Below are 18,822 nucleotides of genomic sequence, written 5' to 3' on the forward strand. Positions count from 1 at the left end.
CTGAAATTACTCTTCTTAGCTAATTCCCTTTTTAACAATACCTTCTATAATTTCTAGTTTTGCTTTTCGACATGCTTGCAAAAATAAAAAAGTTCGAAACTGTTTTTTTTTTCTTTTTTTCTTTTGCAAATAAATACTTTTTTTTCCAATCATTCATTCGCTTTTAGCCTATGATTTATCTGTGAGTCTGAGACAATCGACAGACTTTTCATCCTTCCAAAGTTTCAACTTTCTGCGGCTTTATGTATAGTCCGACGATGTATCAAACTTAGAAGATTTCTTTTTCTTTTTACATTTGACTTATAAATTTTTAAAATTTTTAGTAATATGCGTGTGAATTTAAGTATCATTTGTCTTAGACAAATTTATCATGTCTTATTTTGGTAAAATCGACCGCCATAAACCGTGACGTAGCAAAATATATGGGGCAATGTAATATTCTTCACGAGAAGCCAATTTTCATCCCATGCATGCAGTTCATACTTTGCTGAGTTAGGCTTTAAAATTAAAATCATATAAAATTACTGAAATTTCCAAACCTTGAATTAATTGATCTGTTGTATGTGGGACATGAAGATCACCAAGCATCATAGATTGTTTTTAGATAGTTCAATCAATTACGCCTTAATTCCAATTTAGTTGATATTAGCTTTTAGATAGATATGAATATAAATTTAATTACCCAACTATGAATGCATGGGAACGGCCTCTTGCATAAGTTTAGTGTGTTACATACATTACAATAGAACCAATATGATCCGACCACCTGCACACATGAGGTGCCTTTTTTAGACAACTAATAAAGACAATTATTAAATCCAAAAGGAAATTTGTTTTTCACATAAACAAACTAATAGCTTAACTAGCAAATTTATGATGGTCCACAGAGTTTTGAACTTTATGTAAAATGCAAGTAATGATTGAGGGGGAAATTGCATGAAAGAAATTAAATTGCTGTTCAAGAAGAAGTAGAGATGACCCCAAAACATCCATCTCACCTAACTGAAGAAAATGATGACACAACAGAAAATTAAGGCACTTTCAACTATATATGACACAACGGAAAATTAAGGCACTTTCAACTATATATATATATATTTGCGTTGGCAGGTCATTCCTGAATACAACAAGATTACAAGAAATCAGAACTAAAGAGAAAATCACTTCAATTTGATCTCTATAGCACTTATTGTAAAGAGAAGTGCTTTTAGAAATTTCAAGAAAAGAGACAAAAATGAACTCTTGGGTTCGCCTTTTCATAGTATTGGCAGCTTGCCTTTTTCCTCTTGTCGTTGAATGCAGGATTCGACATTACAAGTTCAATGTAAGTACTCTTAGCACTGTTGCATCAGTAAACAACAATGCAAGTTTCTTGATATTACCATAGTCACAAATGTTGGATAATTTGTATTATGGAAGACATATACTCCCCTGTCTCAATTTACGTGGCACACTTTTCTTTTTAATTTGTCACAAAAACAATATCATATTTCCATATTTAGAAACAATTTAAGTTTAAATCTTTTATTTTACATATAGTCATACAAATATTTAAAGCTTAGATCGGAAGTTTCAAAAGTCTTTATTTCTTTTTTAAACTTCGTGTCTAATTAAACGGTACTACATAAATTGGGATGGAGGGAGTATGTTATAATAAGGCTCTAACTTTTTGACATTATGTTCTACAAAGGAGAATGTTGTTGGCACTTAAAGAGGGGATGTTTGATTTGGAAAAAATCACAACCAATTTCAGATAAGTGTGATAACAAGCATAATATTCCCTATATATATATATATCCAAAGTCAAAGAATCAATCTTTTTAGAAAGCGTTCTGCATGAGTTTATATTTAAATGGAGTACTTATTTTCTTCTTCTTTCAGTATCAATTTTTCCAGCAATAAACAACTTAAGTTTTACATTCAATCTGCTACAAATGTGAAGAGAATCATCTTTTCTAAGTTTCTTGAAATGATTAGTTAATCAATAAATATATATTGGTCCTATTTTCTTCTAGAGAAAAAGGAATTTTCTCCTTTTCTTTTGCCTTAGCAATAATATAAAATAAGGAAAACCAGAAAATTTCCATCCCACTATTAACAAACTGTCACAAAGTCTATTAATCCAGAATGATTGGCTCTTTTAACTGTTAAGTAGATTTCTCGAACTCTAAGGCAAACAAAAATTAGGTAAAAGAAAATTCCAATTAACAAAGGTGGTTGGTCTATAAAAACAAACCAGTTGACGCTAAGACAAGCAAAATCTTTATATGTACGATCAAAATAATTTGTCAACTATACATGAACAATGTATAGTTATAATAATGTAAATTGTTGCATGGCAGGTGGTAATGAAGAATACGACTCGCCTTTGTTCATCAAAGCCCATTGTTACTGTCAATGGAAAATTTCCAGGACCTACAATCTATGCTCGGGAAGAAGACACAGTGCTTGTCAAAGTTGTTAACCATGTCAAGTATAATCTCTCTATCCATTGGTAAGTCATCTAATATCTACCGGTTTAACTTTTATACAATGTGGAGTCAGGATTTTCCATAAGGGGATTAAAAAAATACAAAAAGAATTTACACCTGAGATCAAAACTTGTGACATAAGCAATTTTTGACTAACAACTGTCACTACACTAGAATCTTCCCTTATATATATATATATATATATATATATATATATATATATATATATATATATATATATCTGCTCTGCCATAGTAGGCTCGCTCATATGGTAGACGGCTATTTAGGTTAATTCTTCAATATTTATTTTTATCTATATTAGCACAATATAACTTTTCCGATAAAGGGGATCATTCAGGTGAACCCCTTGCTTCCACCTAGCTAGCTTCGCCCATGCCTATCAATTCATCACTCAAAAGAGAACTACAAGTAATCATCCTAAAAAATGGACGAATTTCATTACCTAGAAAATAAGACAGATTATATGTGACAATAGATTAAAGTACAACGATAACATATATTTTTTCATACAGGCATGGTATTAGACAACTTAGAACAGGTTGGGCAGATGGACCAGCATACATCACACAATGTCCAATTCAGCCAGGGCAAAACTATGTGTACAACTTCACCATTACAGGCCAAAGGGGTACACTATTTTGGCATGCTCATATTTTGTGGCTAAGGGCCACTGTTCATGGTGCAATTGTTATCTTGCCTAAGCTTGGTGTGCCTTATCCATTCCCTAAACCCAACCACGAAGCTGTCGTGCTCCTAGGTAAAAAAAAATTAACTTCCTTTAACCAAATTAGTATCATTATTTTCTTGAAATATTTATATACTATAAGATTGGAAGTTTTTCTGATTTTTGATGATGTTGTGCAGCTGAATGGTGGAAATCTGATACCGAAGCTGTGATTAATGAAGCCATAAAATCAGGATTAGCCCCTAATGTTTCTGACGCTCACACCATCAATGGTCATCCGGGACCCGTCTCAAATTGCCCATCACAAGGTAATATATACTTATGCAAGTTTAACTTTTATATACTGATCGAAAAAAGGGAATTATCAATTAAGTACATTCCAATTTTTAGTAAAGAGGAAAAAAATATTAACATTTTTTGGACCATATGATATGCAGGTGGATACAAATTGAATGTTGATCCAGGAAAAACCTACCTGTTACGAGTCATCAACGCTGCACTCAACGAAGAACTCTTTTTCAAAATTGCTGGCCACAAAATGACAGTAGTTGAAGTTGATGCCACTTACGTTAAACCTTTCAAAACAGACACAATTGTAATTGCTCCTGGCCAAACAACAAATGTAATTGTCACTGCCAATCAAGGTTCTGGAAAATACATGGTTGCTGCTTCACCTTTTATGGATGCACCAATTGCTGTTGACAATGTTACAGCAATAGCCACTTTACATTATTCTGGCACACAAGGAAATAACCGCATTTCACTTACTAGCACCCCACCTAAAAATGCCACCCCTGTAGCCAACACTTTTCTTGATTCTTTAAGAAGCCTGAATTCCAAAAAATACCCTGCTAATGTTCCCAAAAAAATTGATCATTCCCTATTTTTCACGGTAGGTTTAGGGATTAATCCATGCCCAAGTTACAAACAGGGCAATGGAAGCAGAGTTGTGGCTAGTGTAAACAATGTTACATTTGTTATGCCAACTACTGCACTTCTACAAGCACATTTCTTCGGAATCAAAGGAGTTTTCACGACAGATTTTCCAGCAAACCCGCCTTTTGCTTTCAATTATACAGGAACAGGACCAGCTAATTTGGCAACGACGAATGGGACTAAGGTTTATAGGTTGCGATATAACGATACAGTTCAATTAGTTTTGCAGGATACTGGAATTATAGCCCCTGAGAACCATCCAATCCATTTGCATGGCTTCAATTTTTATCTAGTGGGTAAAGGCATAGGAAATTTTAATCCAAAAACAGATCCTAAGAATTTTAATCTTGTTGATCCTGTTGAGAGGAATACAGTTGGTGTACCTGCTGGAGGATGGGTTGCTATAAGATTCCGTGCTGACAATCCAGGTACGTACATCATTGTTTGTTAGATTTAATGTTGGGCTAATACGGTCCAAAGGTATTCTTAACATGGTGTGATATTGTTTGATGTAAGCCAACACAAATGAATTTCCCCAAAAGACCTACCTTATACTTAGACTCCCAATTTTTTTTTGCTACCACTTATTCTCGCTAACTTAAATTTTAGAGAGATTTTAAGTTTTTAGTATATTTTAATTATTTTTGAAATTGCCAGGAGTTTGGTTTATGCATTGTCATCTAGAGATACACACAACATGGGGATTGAAAATGGCATGGCTTGTAGATAATGGCAAAGGTCCAAATGAGTCCCTTTTGCCACCTCCAAAGGATCTTCCAAAATGCTAAAAATGGAGAGGCCTTTTTTGAAAGAAGTTAAATTCACATACAAAGCAAAATGTAGGAAAGCAGGCTAAAGACTACAACAAGAGAAACAAAGAGAAAGGAGAGTCAATAAGCAATGTATTCATTTCTTGAGTTGAAAGAGAAGAACATTTTTTTCTCAACCAAATTTTAATAATTATACGAGTATTCAATGTATACATTTTTTGTGATTGTTAATGGAAGTTTAAAAAATTGGTTGTGTTACCTCTTTTTTCTATGATTACTCTTGTTGATTCATAGTTCTTTGTTCTGGGGGAGGGTGGGGGGGGGGGGGGGAATAGAACATAGGCAACTGAGATGGAGCTAGAATTTGAAGCTTATGGGTTCGAAATTCTAGTTCTTTTAAGTTACTTGGTACTATAATAATAATTGTCATTCCCCTTTTTTACCCCCAAAAGATATGTATATTATGGATTGTCGTGGGTTAAAGAGTTTTTCCAATTAAAGTGACAATTTTGAAATAGGGATTATTTTATTGTTCAGAGTCGCCACTTGGAATTGATTTTTAGGTGTTCTAAGTCACTTTTTATTTGAATCCTTAGTCAAAGGAAGGTTTGACTCTATTGTTATTTGGTCTGCGAAAACAAAGTCCTGTTAAGGAATTATGTTGACTGGAAAGAAGGTGTAAAATATTCCCCGAGTCCCGTGGTTCTAGCACGGTCTCTTTTATTGACTAGAATTGGCTTGGGTTAATTTTTGGATAAACTGTGCTTTATTTGATTTTCATATTTGCCTATGTCCTCTTTTATTATTGATGACTTTATTAATCTCAAACTAGGACGAATATCTCCAACTCTAGCTTACACTAACCAAGACGAGTATTCCCGACCTTAGTTCGTGTGTTGTGCCCAAAAGTGGAGCCTACACGAAGTTAATTAAATAAAACTTTTAATTACTTGAAAGAATTGAAACAAGACGTGTCCCTTACGACCTTATCATTTTATGTATGTCTTTATTCCAAAGAGAGTCTTCCCGACATCGGTTAAGACGAAATTATTTATCTTAGTTAAGACAAATTACTATAGGGGTTAGATTATGGAAAAATAATTGTTCATCTTTATCGTAAAGAAAATGCCTATTTGAAGCTTAATGGTGGTAAGACTATGTATAAAACTTAGTTAATATTGAACCTACTTATAACCTTATTCTTATTGTTGTTGTTATTAATTAAACTGACGAAACTAATATAAAGCTACATTTATTCCTAAAATTTGCATAGCGTTTAAATTAATTGAAAATAATTAAGCTATTAAGGAAAAAAAGTTATTAAAAGAGACATGCACTTTTATTAGATCTATTGGAAGGAAGTTTATTTTTATTCATTTGGGCTAGCTTGTTACCTTAGAAAAAATGGGCCAGCATTTTATTTATTTATTATAAAAAAGAGAGGAATGAGCCATTTAGCTTAATTGTCATTGGGCCTGAAGAAATTGAGTTTTTTGGCCCAACAGTTATTAAAAAAGGGGCCATCCAGCATGCTTCAGTGCTTCAGACCTGGACCTAGTTTATTGGGCCCAATTACTTTATCTCTTACATGATACATTATGGCCTATTAGTTCCAAAAAACTACTACTAATTTATTTACTACTAATAGATAAATACTATAATCCAGTTAGCCTGAAGGTAACCCAGCAGGCAAATAACAGTGATAAAACTCTTGGCTTATTAGTAATACAAATACAATGAGTCAGGAGATGAAATGGGCGTATGACAAAAATTAACCATTATACCAAACTAAAACCCCTGGATCTACTTGACTTTTTGCTTACAAGAAACTTTTCTTACTTCAAAATTAATCATTTTACCATTTATCATAAAAGTTACAAAATTAGATATTACACTTTCCACAAATCAAACGGGTTCAAATCATTACATAATCATCAAGAATCTGCAATACAAAAGGTTCAAGGGTTACCTAACTTGTAACAAGATGAATTCAGTAGTGAAAGGCCAGAAAATCAACAACAAAGACAGCAGAAACAACGCCGAAACAACTGTAAATCCGTGTTTAAAAAAAACAACTCAGAAGTCTCACTAAAAGTAGTGATTCTTTAAGAGAAGGAACTCAAAATCAAACTCTAAGACTCTTATATGTTTCTAAAAGATTTTACTCTCTAAGACTCAACCAAAAACTCACGATTTTTAGCTTACTCTTTATGTATTCAGCTGTTGAAATTTTTTATGTTTTTTTGTATTCAAACCAACTCTCAAGATGTTCTCTCAGTCTAAAATAGAGTGTCTGTGTTTTAGTGTGAAGAATGACCTCTTTAAGTAGGAAAAATAAGTCCTTTTGGACAGATTTTGGTTTACCAAAAATCTGTCCAAAAGGACTAACTTTTGTGTGCCAAAACAATCCACTTTTCACCAAATTCTGACACAAAGCAGAGCACTTGCATTTCCAGCATGCCTAAACAGTAAAAGCAAGCTAACATGTACTTATTTCATGATTAACACATTCTAACTTTTAGCTTTACACCAAACCAGTACTAGAGTTGTCAATATGGGTGGGGCCGGGCTAGCCCAGCCTAGCCCATGTGAGCTTTAGCAATTGACGGGTTGGGCTGGGCTAGCCCACCATTTTGATGGGCCTTATAATGGCCAGCCCACCCCAGCCCTATGTGGGTTGCGGGCCCCCACGGGTCGGCCCATCATTTTTTAAAATATAATTTTATATTTTTTCTTTAAGATCTAATTTTAAAAAAATCTTATTGAAAAAATTCCCAAAACTTAATACTTATAATGTTCCAATATATCACAATAAACACTAAAAAAAGTAAAATACAAGACTATATTTCATCCACTAAGAGTCAAAGCTCAAAATAAACTATTCAAGAGAACGTCCATGACGTGTATAGGATATCCAACACATCATTTTCATCAAATACATTTGAATCCTCGTGTGAGAAAGTTGTCTTAACATCTTCACTTTCATCTATACTACATCTACAATTAGTATGCAATATTAATTAGTTAAATATTAAAAATAATTAAATTTTTAAAACTAATTAACATTTTAAGACTTTGATCTTTTAATATGATGAGCTTAGTAAACTTCAAGCTTGGGATATTTTTCTTGATATTTTTTGTGTCATATAATTTTTATATTTTATATATTTTAAATACATATTTTTATTAGGCCCATGGGCCGGCCCAACCCAGCCTCAGTCTAGCCTCACGGGCCACCGACTTACTCGGGCCGGGCTTAAAAGCCTCTTTTTAATGGGCTCCAAAAATTCAAGTCCAGTCCTGCTAAATCACGGGCTGGGCTGGGCTGGGCTGGCCCAACGGGCCAAGCCCATATTTACGGCTCTAACCAGTACCACCCCATTTGATTCAAACTAAACCAAGTAAACAAACAACTATCATTCACTAATTGAACTGCTAAAAGCACACACACTTAGATTGCAACTAGAATGAGGATTCAAATGAACTAGATCAAATTGGTTCAACCTATGCAAGTTAAAATAAAGCGACTAATACTACAATCTATTATATGAAGCAGAAGTTAAACAAACATTATTGAATCATCGACGAAAGGTAACATCGACGAAACAACTTGCTAGATGAACACTGATTCGACAACACTAAAGATTAGCTTGGTTAATAATAATTTGATAAAAAAAACTAAACTAGATAGTGATAACCAATTAAATAAACCTAAACTCTAATTAACAAACAACAAACCAAAACAGAAAAAAATTAAAATCAGAAACTAACATATTACTACTAAAATATCAGAAATTAATTAAAGGGATGGCGCTTACACCAATCGAAGGAGTAGCTGCCCGACCTTGAAACACTCATTTCACTCCAGCAAATGCCAAAACAAAGGGATTCCAGCATTATGCCGGAAGAAAAAGAAGGTTTTTGGGTCGAAAGAAACGATGATGGAGAAACAGTAGCGGCAGAGGTGGGGGCAGTGGGGTGGTCGACGGTGGTGGTTGGGTTTCGGAGATAAAACTAGAGGGAAAGTATAGATCTCCTGGAGATCTACATGTTTATGTGAAGTTTGTGTGGTGGGTTGGTCGGATTTGCCGTGAAATCGAAGAGGGAAGTAAGAGGCGGCTATCTAGGGTTTCGTTTTCATGAAATTTAGAAGGGGTTTTGAGGATTTGGGGCTCGGATTAGGAGAGAGGGTAAAGAGAGAAAGAGATTGGTGTAGGTTTTATGGGCTTTAGACGAGGTCCACCGGCGGTGGCGATTTCCGGTCGGCTGAGATGGGTGGCGGAAGGCTAGTCTCTAAGAAGAGAGGAGAGAGTGAGAAGAGAGAGGAAGAAGAAAGAGATAAGGGGGGAAAATGGGGACCTAGGTGAGAGATTAAATTAATCGTTGGATCAAGTCAAGATGTGTGGCTAAGATTAAATCTTAGCCACTAAACCAAAACGATGTCGTTTTGGCGCGTCTGGTTGGGGCCTTGAGTTGGGCAGGTCCAATGCAATTGGGCCACATATTTGGTCCATGTTTTGGGCCAATTGTGCTTAAAAACCAACAAAATCAATCCATATTAACCCCATCACTCAATATTTAAGAACTCTAATTCTAGTAATCTACAAACACATACAAAATAAATCTAAAAAAAAGGTATAATGTCCGAAAAGAAAAGGCAAAAATTAGGTATTTACTGTGAGCACGTGATTTTTGCCCCACATGAATTACTCCTACAGAATTCCAAAGAATTAGATTTTTTTTCTTTTAATTGTTTGTCATTTTAGGAATTATTGTAGAATTTTCTTATATTATTTTCATGTTTCTGTGCATGTTTAATTTTATTTAATTCATGAAAATACAAAAATACATTGCATTTGCATTTAGGATTTATTTTTACATTTTTTAGGTTAATTAGTAAATTAGTTATTTTATAAAAATGAAAAATCACAAAAAATGACTCACGTTACATTTTAACTTTTTAATTTTATAGTTTTTCTTTTAATTTAGGATTTAATTAATTATTGAAAATATTGTGTTTAGTAATTAGTTTAATTTGGTAAGTTATTTTAATTAAAAAACTAATTTGAAAAGGAAAAAGAAAAAAAAGGAAGAAAACAATTAGAAATTGAAAATAAAAAGAATTAGAAGTTAAAAGGCTGTCGAGTTTTTGGCCAAATTGGCACAGCCCATGAAAATTTTGTCCCAACCCATTCAAAATCTGGCCCAAAACACGCTCCAAACCGGTCCAAGCCTTCAGCCCCCAAGACCTTTGAAACGACGTAGTATGGGCATGAGACTACGTCGTTTTGAGTTCAAAGCTTTAAAATCAATCTGGGCCCTTCATTTTCTTTCATCTAACGGCTTAAACACTTCCCCCCATTTCGTTTAAAATTGTCTGAATCCCTTCAGAATCCCCTCGTGCTTCTTCACTTCATCTCCTCCATCTGAAACCCAAACCCTAGCACCACCCTAAATCCCTCACCCTCTCCGGTGGCGGCGCTACCTTAAACCCCCACCAAATTTACACCCCATAACCCCTGGCCTACCCTCTTCCCAAAACCTGGAACAGTTTTTCTCGAATCCCTCTCCATCCGCTCAAATTTTAAATCTAAGGTCGAACCCTAATTTGCTTCATTTCCAGAAATTAAAGTGTTTTTAAGGTTTGGTTTGAGCTGAAGTTTATACTGATTAATTGTTCTTAGTAAGAACAATTGATTAGTATTGAGTTTACCTCATTTCAAGCCTCATTTAAACCTTAAACCTGGTCGAGATGTCTCGCTATTTGGTTCATGCATGAGAGGTAGATTTCACTTTTATTTCTTCCTTTCTCTGGTGAGTCGGTTGTTTTCTTATTTTGATTAATTTGTTAATTTAAGTGTATTCATCTGAGAGTCCTTCTTGTTCTAATCTTCCAATTAAGGTTAATTAGGTTTTGTTTAGATTTGTTAATCTGGTTTAATTCTAGTTTATTTAGTTGTTTGTTCAGTCATGTTTTGATTTCGAAATCTTGTAATTCTGGATTTGCTTCTCTCTCTTTTTTTCTAAGCCATTGAAGTTGATTTCTGACTTGGGCTATGCCATTTGATTGGGCTTTGGGATCATTTCTGACCCAGTTTCAAGGGACGCCCTTTCATTTTTTGGTTTGGGTCCTGGGTCAGATTTGACCCATGTGATCTGCTGAGGGTAAATAACAGGGTTTTAAAGGGTAATATAGGGAGTTTGGACAAAAGAATCTTGTGTAACTGAATAGAAAATTTCTAGGAAGGTGGGGTTTGATTTTAGTTTGACAAGCAGGCTGGAAAATCAGGGTAAAAATGAACAAATTGGAAATCGAAGAAGGGATAATTGGAAAATTAAAAATCATTTCTGCTGCCCTAGAGGGTTCTCTGTAAGAAGGTTGTTTTCCTTCTTTTTCAAGGGAGATTTTAGAGAATTACAATACTAAAAAGCTGAGAAATGGCTAAGCTGAAAAACACATAAAATATCTTGCATTTTTAGTAGAAATTGGCTTAGTTCTGTTGTTATCTTCATAGTTTGAAACTTTTCTTAAGAATATCTAGTCATTCTGGATTCAAAAATGGTTTAAAAAGACTGAGTATTGCTGGTTTGCTGAGATGATTAACTGTTGTTGTTCATCCTTCACTCTCATTGTTTTTCTTTTGATTTTCAGGTACCTTTTGGACTATGGATAATGCATGAAGTGTAACATGAAACTTGAATATGGAAATATGATAAACATCAGTATTTCTTGTTGAGTTTTATTTCTTATTCTTCAATCTCATTCATGGCTTGTAATATTTTAATTTTAGATGCATTATTGTTAGTCTATTCATGTTATGAATATGGTGCCATATTGTTAAGTTGAAATTTTAGTTCCTTTGCGTCTCTTATTAAGTTGTTGGTTTGGTTTAAACTTGTCATGAATAGGGAAAATGTTCTAGGCTATTACACTAAGGTTCGAGCTATATACTGAATTGCTCTTGGTTTGTGTTTAAGCACGTTTAAAGTTGGTTTGATGCTTAAATTCAGTTTTGTCATATGACAATCTTATGGGGTTTTCTATTGCTATTATGTGTGTCAAAAAGGGTTTAATTGAGGTTTGAATTTCATGCAATTGTCTATAGGCTATCTCGGGACTAATTTAAATACGAATATGTATTTATGGCTCCAGTTTGTTTGCAGTAATAGTTAAGTCTATGTTGAATCATTCTTGGTCTGTGTTTGAATATTTTTAAATTTGACTTGATGTTTAGATTCAGGAGTATCCTATGACAACTTTATAGGGTTTTGTTGCTATGGTGTGTGCCAAAAGGGTTTAATTGAGGTTTTGAACTTCATACAATTGTTCATAAGCTAGTTTGGGATTGAATTAAGGTTGAATGTTGTACAGTTTTGTGTTTCATATCATTAGTGCAATTGGACTCCAAACAATGTTGTTTTTAGAAATGTAATATGGTTTAGTAGTGTTTAAATCCTTTTATCATGTTGCTATGTACTGATGAAAGTTAATTAGGTTTATTTGGTATTTTTGTTGAGTTTAAATATTGGCTACGTTTTTGTGTGGACTAAATCTTGAGTCCATGTTCTTCAGCCTTTGCTTTTTCATAAGGTTTGGGTTCTCTTTGGGCCTATACCTTGATGCCATTTGAAAAATGGGAGTTCCAGGCCTTGTCGTGCTTTGTCCTTCTCTTTCAAACCCGTTTCCTCATTTAATCGCTACTGAGGCCTTCTCTATAACAGGCTTGGTTCTAAAAAGCTGAAAGCCCAATGTTCCTCTATAACTAGCAGTCAATACTTTCAAATTAAGTTGTTTTAAAATAATTCTTTTTATTTAGGTTGAGGCGTGCCATATTAAACAACACCAATAGTTTATGGCCCTCATAATTTTAAAACAAGAAATTATTCTAACAATTAGATTTGAGGCGTGCCATAAACAAGATCAAATAACCATGGCCCTCATTTTAATTAGTTTTAGCTCTTTAAGAATCGAGGTGTACCATCAATTGAATTTTCCATGGCCCTCACAAACCTTGTTATTAATTTGAAATTTCGTAGTTGCTTTAGGCACGCTATTTAAATTGACTTTCTTTTATTTATTAATTTTGGGTGTACATTTCATGTGACCCAATTTCAATTCTTAACAGCGTTAAATAAAATGTGTCGCGAACCGCGGGTGCATTTCATGTGGCGTGGTTCAAGGCGTGTTTTAAATAACATTGAATCTTCCTAAATAATTTAAAGCGGTTAATAAGTTAAAAAATATACCATAGGTTGAAACATGTAATAAATTGGATAATAGGCTAATTGTAATAGTTTAAGCGACCATGCTAGAACCACGGAACCCGAGAATGCCTAATATATTCTCCTGGGTTAACAGAATTCCTTACCCGGATTTATGTGTTCGCGGACCATAAACAGAGTCAATCTTTCCACGATTCGGGATTTGAACCGGTGACTTGGGACACCATAAATTATCCCAAGTGGCGACTCTGAATAAACAAAATAATCCCATTTCGATTGTCACTTAAATTGAAAAAAACTCCCTTATACCCTTACGGGGATGGTAAAAAGGAGGTGTGACATTTACAACTTCCTTTCTTTTCTCGAGAACGTAAAGAGTTTTCATGCAAAGAAAATAAATGCCATAGCTAATTTTTGCTCGTGTATTACTCTATTGAAAGCATTTTTTAAAAACGTGACCGAACCTAACTTCTGAGGTTGCCTACACATCCTTGGCTATAAAGGAATCAGGTCAGTGTAGCTCTAGAAAATTTTGGTAGCAGAGGCTACCAGACACTGGAGTTAAGACTGCTACTGTTGTTGTTGTTGATGTTACTGTTACTCGCTTCTTACATCAAAAGAAAAAGAGGAGAGTACTACATATGTCTGCAAAAGAGTACAAAATTCCTATCTATGTGTCTTTTGGAGTCAAATATTGATTCTTGACCTGCTCGCTTGTGCTAACCTTAGATTGGATCTTGATGCCTTTTTGAAGAAAAGATTATGGCTCATTCTCGATTGCTTGATTTTCTACTCAGAACTTGAGAAGATGAATCTTGAGACACCGAGTTGTTAACACCTCATCGAAACTAACTCCAACTATCTTATGATCGTCCTTCTGATGATAACTGAAACTGCAAGCTTCGATCGTCATAACTTGTGCTCTACGGCGAGGCCTACAAAGCCATCAAAGACGAACAAAATGAACAAAATATTTCTATCCCAGTTTGGACTAGGAACATTTTGTGAGTTATCAGTGAAAGCTATAAAATATCTAATTTATTGAAAGGCAGACAGAAACAGTAGTATAAACTAGCTAAAAAAGATAAAATTTGTAATGAATAAATGTGTAACTAGGGATCGGTACCCTGTACTACTGAAAGAAAATGTAACTAGGGGTTGGTAACCTATCTTACTGGAAGGAAATAGAATCCGGAGTTAGCATCATGTATTATTGATAAAGTGTTGAATCCCTCTAGGTGAAAAAGGTTCTACCTGAGTTAAACCATATTAAACGACCTGGACAAAGATTACTTCTACCCAGAACTATGAGCTGGATCCCCCTAGGCCAAATAGTTCTACCTGAGTTAAGCTATATTAAACAACCTGAGCGAAGATTACTTCTACCCGGAACTATGAGCTGGATCCCCCTAGGCGAAATAGTTCTACCTGAGTTAAGCTACGTAAAACACCCTGAGCGAAAAGTACTTCTACCCAGAACTATGAGTTGGATCCTCCTAGGCGAAACAATTTTATCTGAGTTAAGCTATGTAAAACAACCTGAGCGAAGAGCACTTCTACCTGAAACTATGAGTTGGATCCCACTAGGTGAAACGGTTCTACCTGAGTTAAGCTACGTAAAACATCCTGAGCAAAGAGTACTTCTACCCGGAACTATAAGCTGGATCCCCCTAGGTGAAACAGTTCTACCTGAGTTAAGCTACGTAAAACAACCTGAGCGAAGAACAGTTCTACTCGGAAATATGAGCTGGATCCCCCTAGGAGAAACGATTATACCTGAGTTAAGCTACATAAATCATCCTAGCGAAGAGTACTTCTACCCGGAACTATGAGCAAGATCCCCCTAGGCAAAACGGTTCTACCTGAGTTAAGCTATTTAAAACAACCTGAGCGAAGAGCACTTCTACCCGGAACTATGAGCTAGATCCCCCTAGGCGAAACGGTTCTACCTGAGTTAAGCTACGTAAAACATCCTGAGCGAAGAGTACTTCTACCCGGAACTCTGAGCTGGCTCCCCCTAGGAGAAATGGTTCTACCTGAGTTAAGTTATGTAAAACAACCTGAGCGAAGAGCACTTCTACCCAGAACTATGTGTTGGATCCCTCTAAGCAAAACGGTTCTACCCGAGTTAAGCTACGAAAATGGGATGTCTGAACAATAGTGATGCATGCTGAAAAGGAAAATGAAGATTTTAAGGAGCTTATGTTTGGTGACATTCATTCTTTTAAAATCGCCATTCTGCACTACTTTGTTCCTACTTCAAACAAAGAAAAATTTGTGAGTTTTCAAGGTGATGGCTAGTTTGTGGCCTTGATGCCCTGAGTAGTTTGATTCACGACCACTGTTGTCGAAGAACCAATTCTGTCAGTGTGGTTCCGAGATGTTGGGATGCTCTATATCATTTCTGGAGACCTTGGCTTTCCAATGTTGCCCCCAACTGTTTCATACCCAGATGTCGATAGTACTACTACCCTTGTCTTTAAGGCAAGGCAAATTTTCTTTAAAATCAAACTCAGTTGTCTTGCACCCAGTATCAGTTTGTGTCTGTAGTGCTTATCAACTTTTCTCATAAAGCAGGTCTTGCTTAGGTGACCTTTTCAGTTTCTTTGAGATACTTTGTTCTCCTTATCAAATGAGATCACAGATGGATTCGTGCCTTCATCAATGCCATATATGCCCCAAATTATGCTCGATATTACGGGGAAACTGTAGCCAGTTTTGCAGCCATTTCTTTGCTTCGCTTTTGATGCAGGATTAGACTGAATGGGACTCAAAGAAAAATTATGGGTAAAAACAGAATAATAATTGAAAGTGAAAAAGAACTGTGTTTAAACAAAAGGTGTCGCTTTCGGGGAAAGGAATAGGGAGACTTATCTGGAGGTATGTGCCGACTTCAATGAATCATGACATGCATTTTGGATTGGACGCCTGATCCGTTTGAGCTGTCTAATTCTCAAATTCATCGCAAATGTTCATCTTGAAATTGTCTTGGTTGTGCTCATGCCGAAGAATCGAAGACCCTCATTCGGCTAGTAGCACCCTTTGCAGGTTTTCGCTAACTAACCTCTCTCATTTCTCTACTAATTATCGCCTTATGGTGCTCATCTGGGTTTTCACCAATAAGACTCTCTTATTTCTTTGCTCATTGTCGCCTTATAGTGCCCGTATGGGTTTTCACCGATAAGACTCTCTCATTTCTTTTTTTTTCTTTTTTTCCTTTTTTTTGACTAAGATATTGCATGGAGGTTGCCCAACGCCCTTGGAATGAGGACTTCAAACTTTCTTAAAAAAATCGATCAGAAGTTCTTGAAAGGTAAAAAGGCGAAATGAATCTTGAACTAAATTACAACTTTTGAAACTATTTTTACAGAAAAATCATAAAATAAACAAACTTCTGCCCCAGTTTTGGAGTATTGGGAATGTGGATTTTTTGTTCTGGTGGGACCGAACCCAGAGTAAGGCTGCCCACGTATCCTTCGAAATCAGGTCGGACCTAGTTCAATGACTCAGGAGATTTGTTGTTTGACCCTTTTTTTTTGCTTTTACAAGTACACAGGTTCAAGAAACAAAGAAGACAAATACGTCTCAAAAGAGTTAACAAAAGGGTGATACCTATTTGGAATAGCGAGCAAATGATAGCCTTCGTCATCTCGATATGAGAAAATCAATGTGTAAAAATTCTACAGTGGGTATATATCAGACATAATATCTTTTGACTGCATCTGCATTAATAGTCATGTCTGGTACCCGTCCTTCTTTATCTACCAAGTGTAAGGACCCTTTTAGTAACACGTTCATGATGATGTAGGGTCCTTGCGAGTTCGGGGCGAACTATCCTTTAGCTTCTACCTGGTGCGGAAGGATGCGTTTCAAAACTAGCTGGCCTACCTCAAACTGCCTTGGGCGCACTTTCTTATTGTAAGCGCGTGCCATTCTTTGCTGGTATAACCGGACAAAACACACTGTTTATTATGCCCCACAGTATTACGTCGATGTTATGCTCTGTAGTAATATATTACAATGATATTACCCTCTGCAGTAATATATTACAGTATTGCACCCAACAGTATTACATTACGGTGATGTCACGCTTCGCAGTATTAAGTTACGATGATGTTGCACCCTATAGTATTGTACGTTGAATTTGTCGTAAGGTAATTGACATCAGTCCAAGTAAAAGATTATTTGGAGATTATAAGGATTATGATATTTTACAAGTGATGAATAAATTCGTGAAGGTGAAAGGAGAAGCAAGTCAAAGAAAATGAAATTTTCGTCCAAGTTGGCATATTGGGATAAAATACGGCCCGAGCTAAAATACCCGGTATTTATGGACTAGTGAGATGCAAAATACTACATGCCCATGCTAGTAAGGTGTATAAGTTATGTGAAAAGTGAGTAATATTTTAATTAAGTGGAAATCATTCTTAATTATACGGGTAATTAGTTAATTACCGGATAATGGGACATTACCTAATTAATGGGGGATATATTGGATAAGTATCAAATAACATGAGGTGGCAATCCCATATTCAAGGTAAATGACTCATAGAATTTTTTTATGAGGTGGAAACTAATGTGAAGTCTTACACATTCACTTTATTCCTAAATAATTTCTATATCAAAGACTACAATGAGAAGGGGGAGGCGTTATCCATTCTGATGGATTTCAACCAAATTTCATTCTTCAGACATTACATTCTTAGCAATCCTTGACTATAATAAATTCACAAAGCTTGAACAAAGGATTTGCTTAACCAAGTATACAATAAGTGGAATCATTTTAGGACATGTAAATTATCACAGAATACAGAATGACACATAGAAAAGCACAAGCAGATGATACAAATGTTCATAAAGGAAATCGAGAAGACTATGTTATACAAAGCTCACTATAACCTTAATGAACTCAAAAGAGTCTAAGATTAATAGCATTTAGAAAGAATAAAATACTGACCAGGTAATAAAATGAGGGTGTAATTATGACAGATAAAGGATGATGTTTGGGCTGTTGTTTGAATAATTATTTGAAAAGAAAAAAAAAGAAGAGAAGGATAAAAGATTTCGCTAGCGGCACGAAATTAGGATACCCCTCATAAAGTGAGACACTATGAAATAGGATTATGGGAATCGCTTTGAATATTCCTTGAGGTAACGTAAGCCCTAAGGGCAAAGTATTACGTAAGAAGTTCCAAGTTATCAATGTTATATTGTAGATCAATATTGAGGTGAATCAACAATGGATGGACAAAAGTCATAAAGTATGAGATGAGATTAGGCCAACATTCTAAAGATGAGCAGTAATGAGAAAGCATTAAAGGACTTAAATTTATACATATGGAATAAGCAACGAGAGTAAGCTGGAATTTGGTAGCAGACTTCAGCAACGATATTAAAGTAAGAGCTATGGCAGTAAATTCATATGGATGGCTAAACAGACCTATGCGATGAGATATAACAATATTCGTGAATTCAAAAAAGTACCAAGCGAAGAACTTCAGTATACTCATATATGCCCAAAAGGACATCTTATCAAGATCTACATATGAAGCCTAGAGATTGGGCACACTTACAAGGTCAAAATCGTATAGGTTGTATGATGAAACGTAGCAACAATTACGAGATTGGAAGGATTTCGACTACAAGTTCTGCCGTGAGAAAGAGGCCTAAGGAGGGAATGCCCTGGACTTTGCACTCATTCACAGAACAGTTGCCT

The 18,822-nt window shown here is 35.3% G+C and overlaps 1 protein-coding gene across 1 annotated transcript; it reads left to right on the plus strand.

The window, feature by feature from the left end:
- Nucleotides 1–1,104: 1,104 nt before the first annotated feature.
- On the plus strand, nucleotides 1,105–5,141 carry LOC107779479 (laccase-4-like). The gene is made up of 6 exons (XM_075222781.1): nucleotides 1,105–1,324; nucleotides 2,343–2,494; nucleotides 3,005–3,249; nucleotides 3,357–3,485; nucleotides 3,615–4,541; nucleotides 4,771–5,141. The coding sequence occupies exons 1-6, from the start codon at nucleotides 1,235–1,237 to the stop codon at nucleotides 4,899–4,901; spliced, it is 1,674 nt and encodes a 557-aa protein (XP_075078882.1). The 5' UTR covers nucleotides 1,105–1,234; the 3' UTR covers nucleotides 4,902–5,141.
- The last annotated feature ends 13,681 nt before the right edge of the window (nucleotides 5,142–18,822 follow it).

This window comes from Nicotiana tabacum, chromosome 10, assembly GCF_000715075.1.
Source record: "Nicotiana tabacum cultivar K326 chromosome 10, ASM71507v2, whole genome shotgun sequence".
NCBI classification, from domain to species: domain Eukaryota; kingdom Viridiplantae; phylum Streptophyta; class Magnoliopsida; order Solanales; family Solanaceae; genus Nicotiana; species Nicotiana tabacum.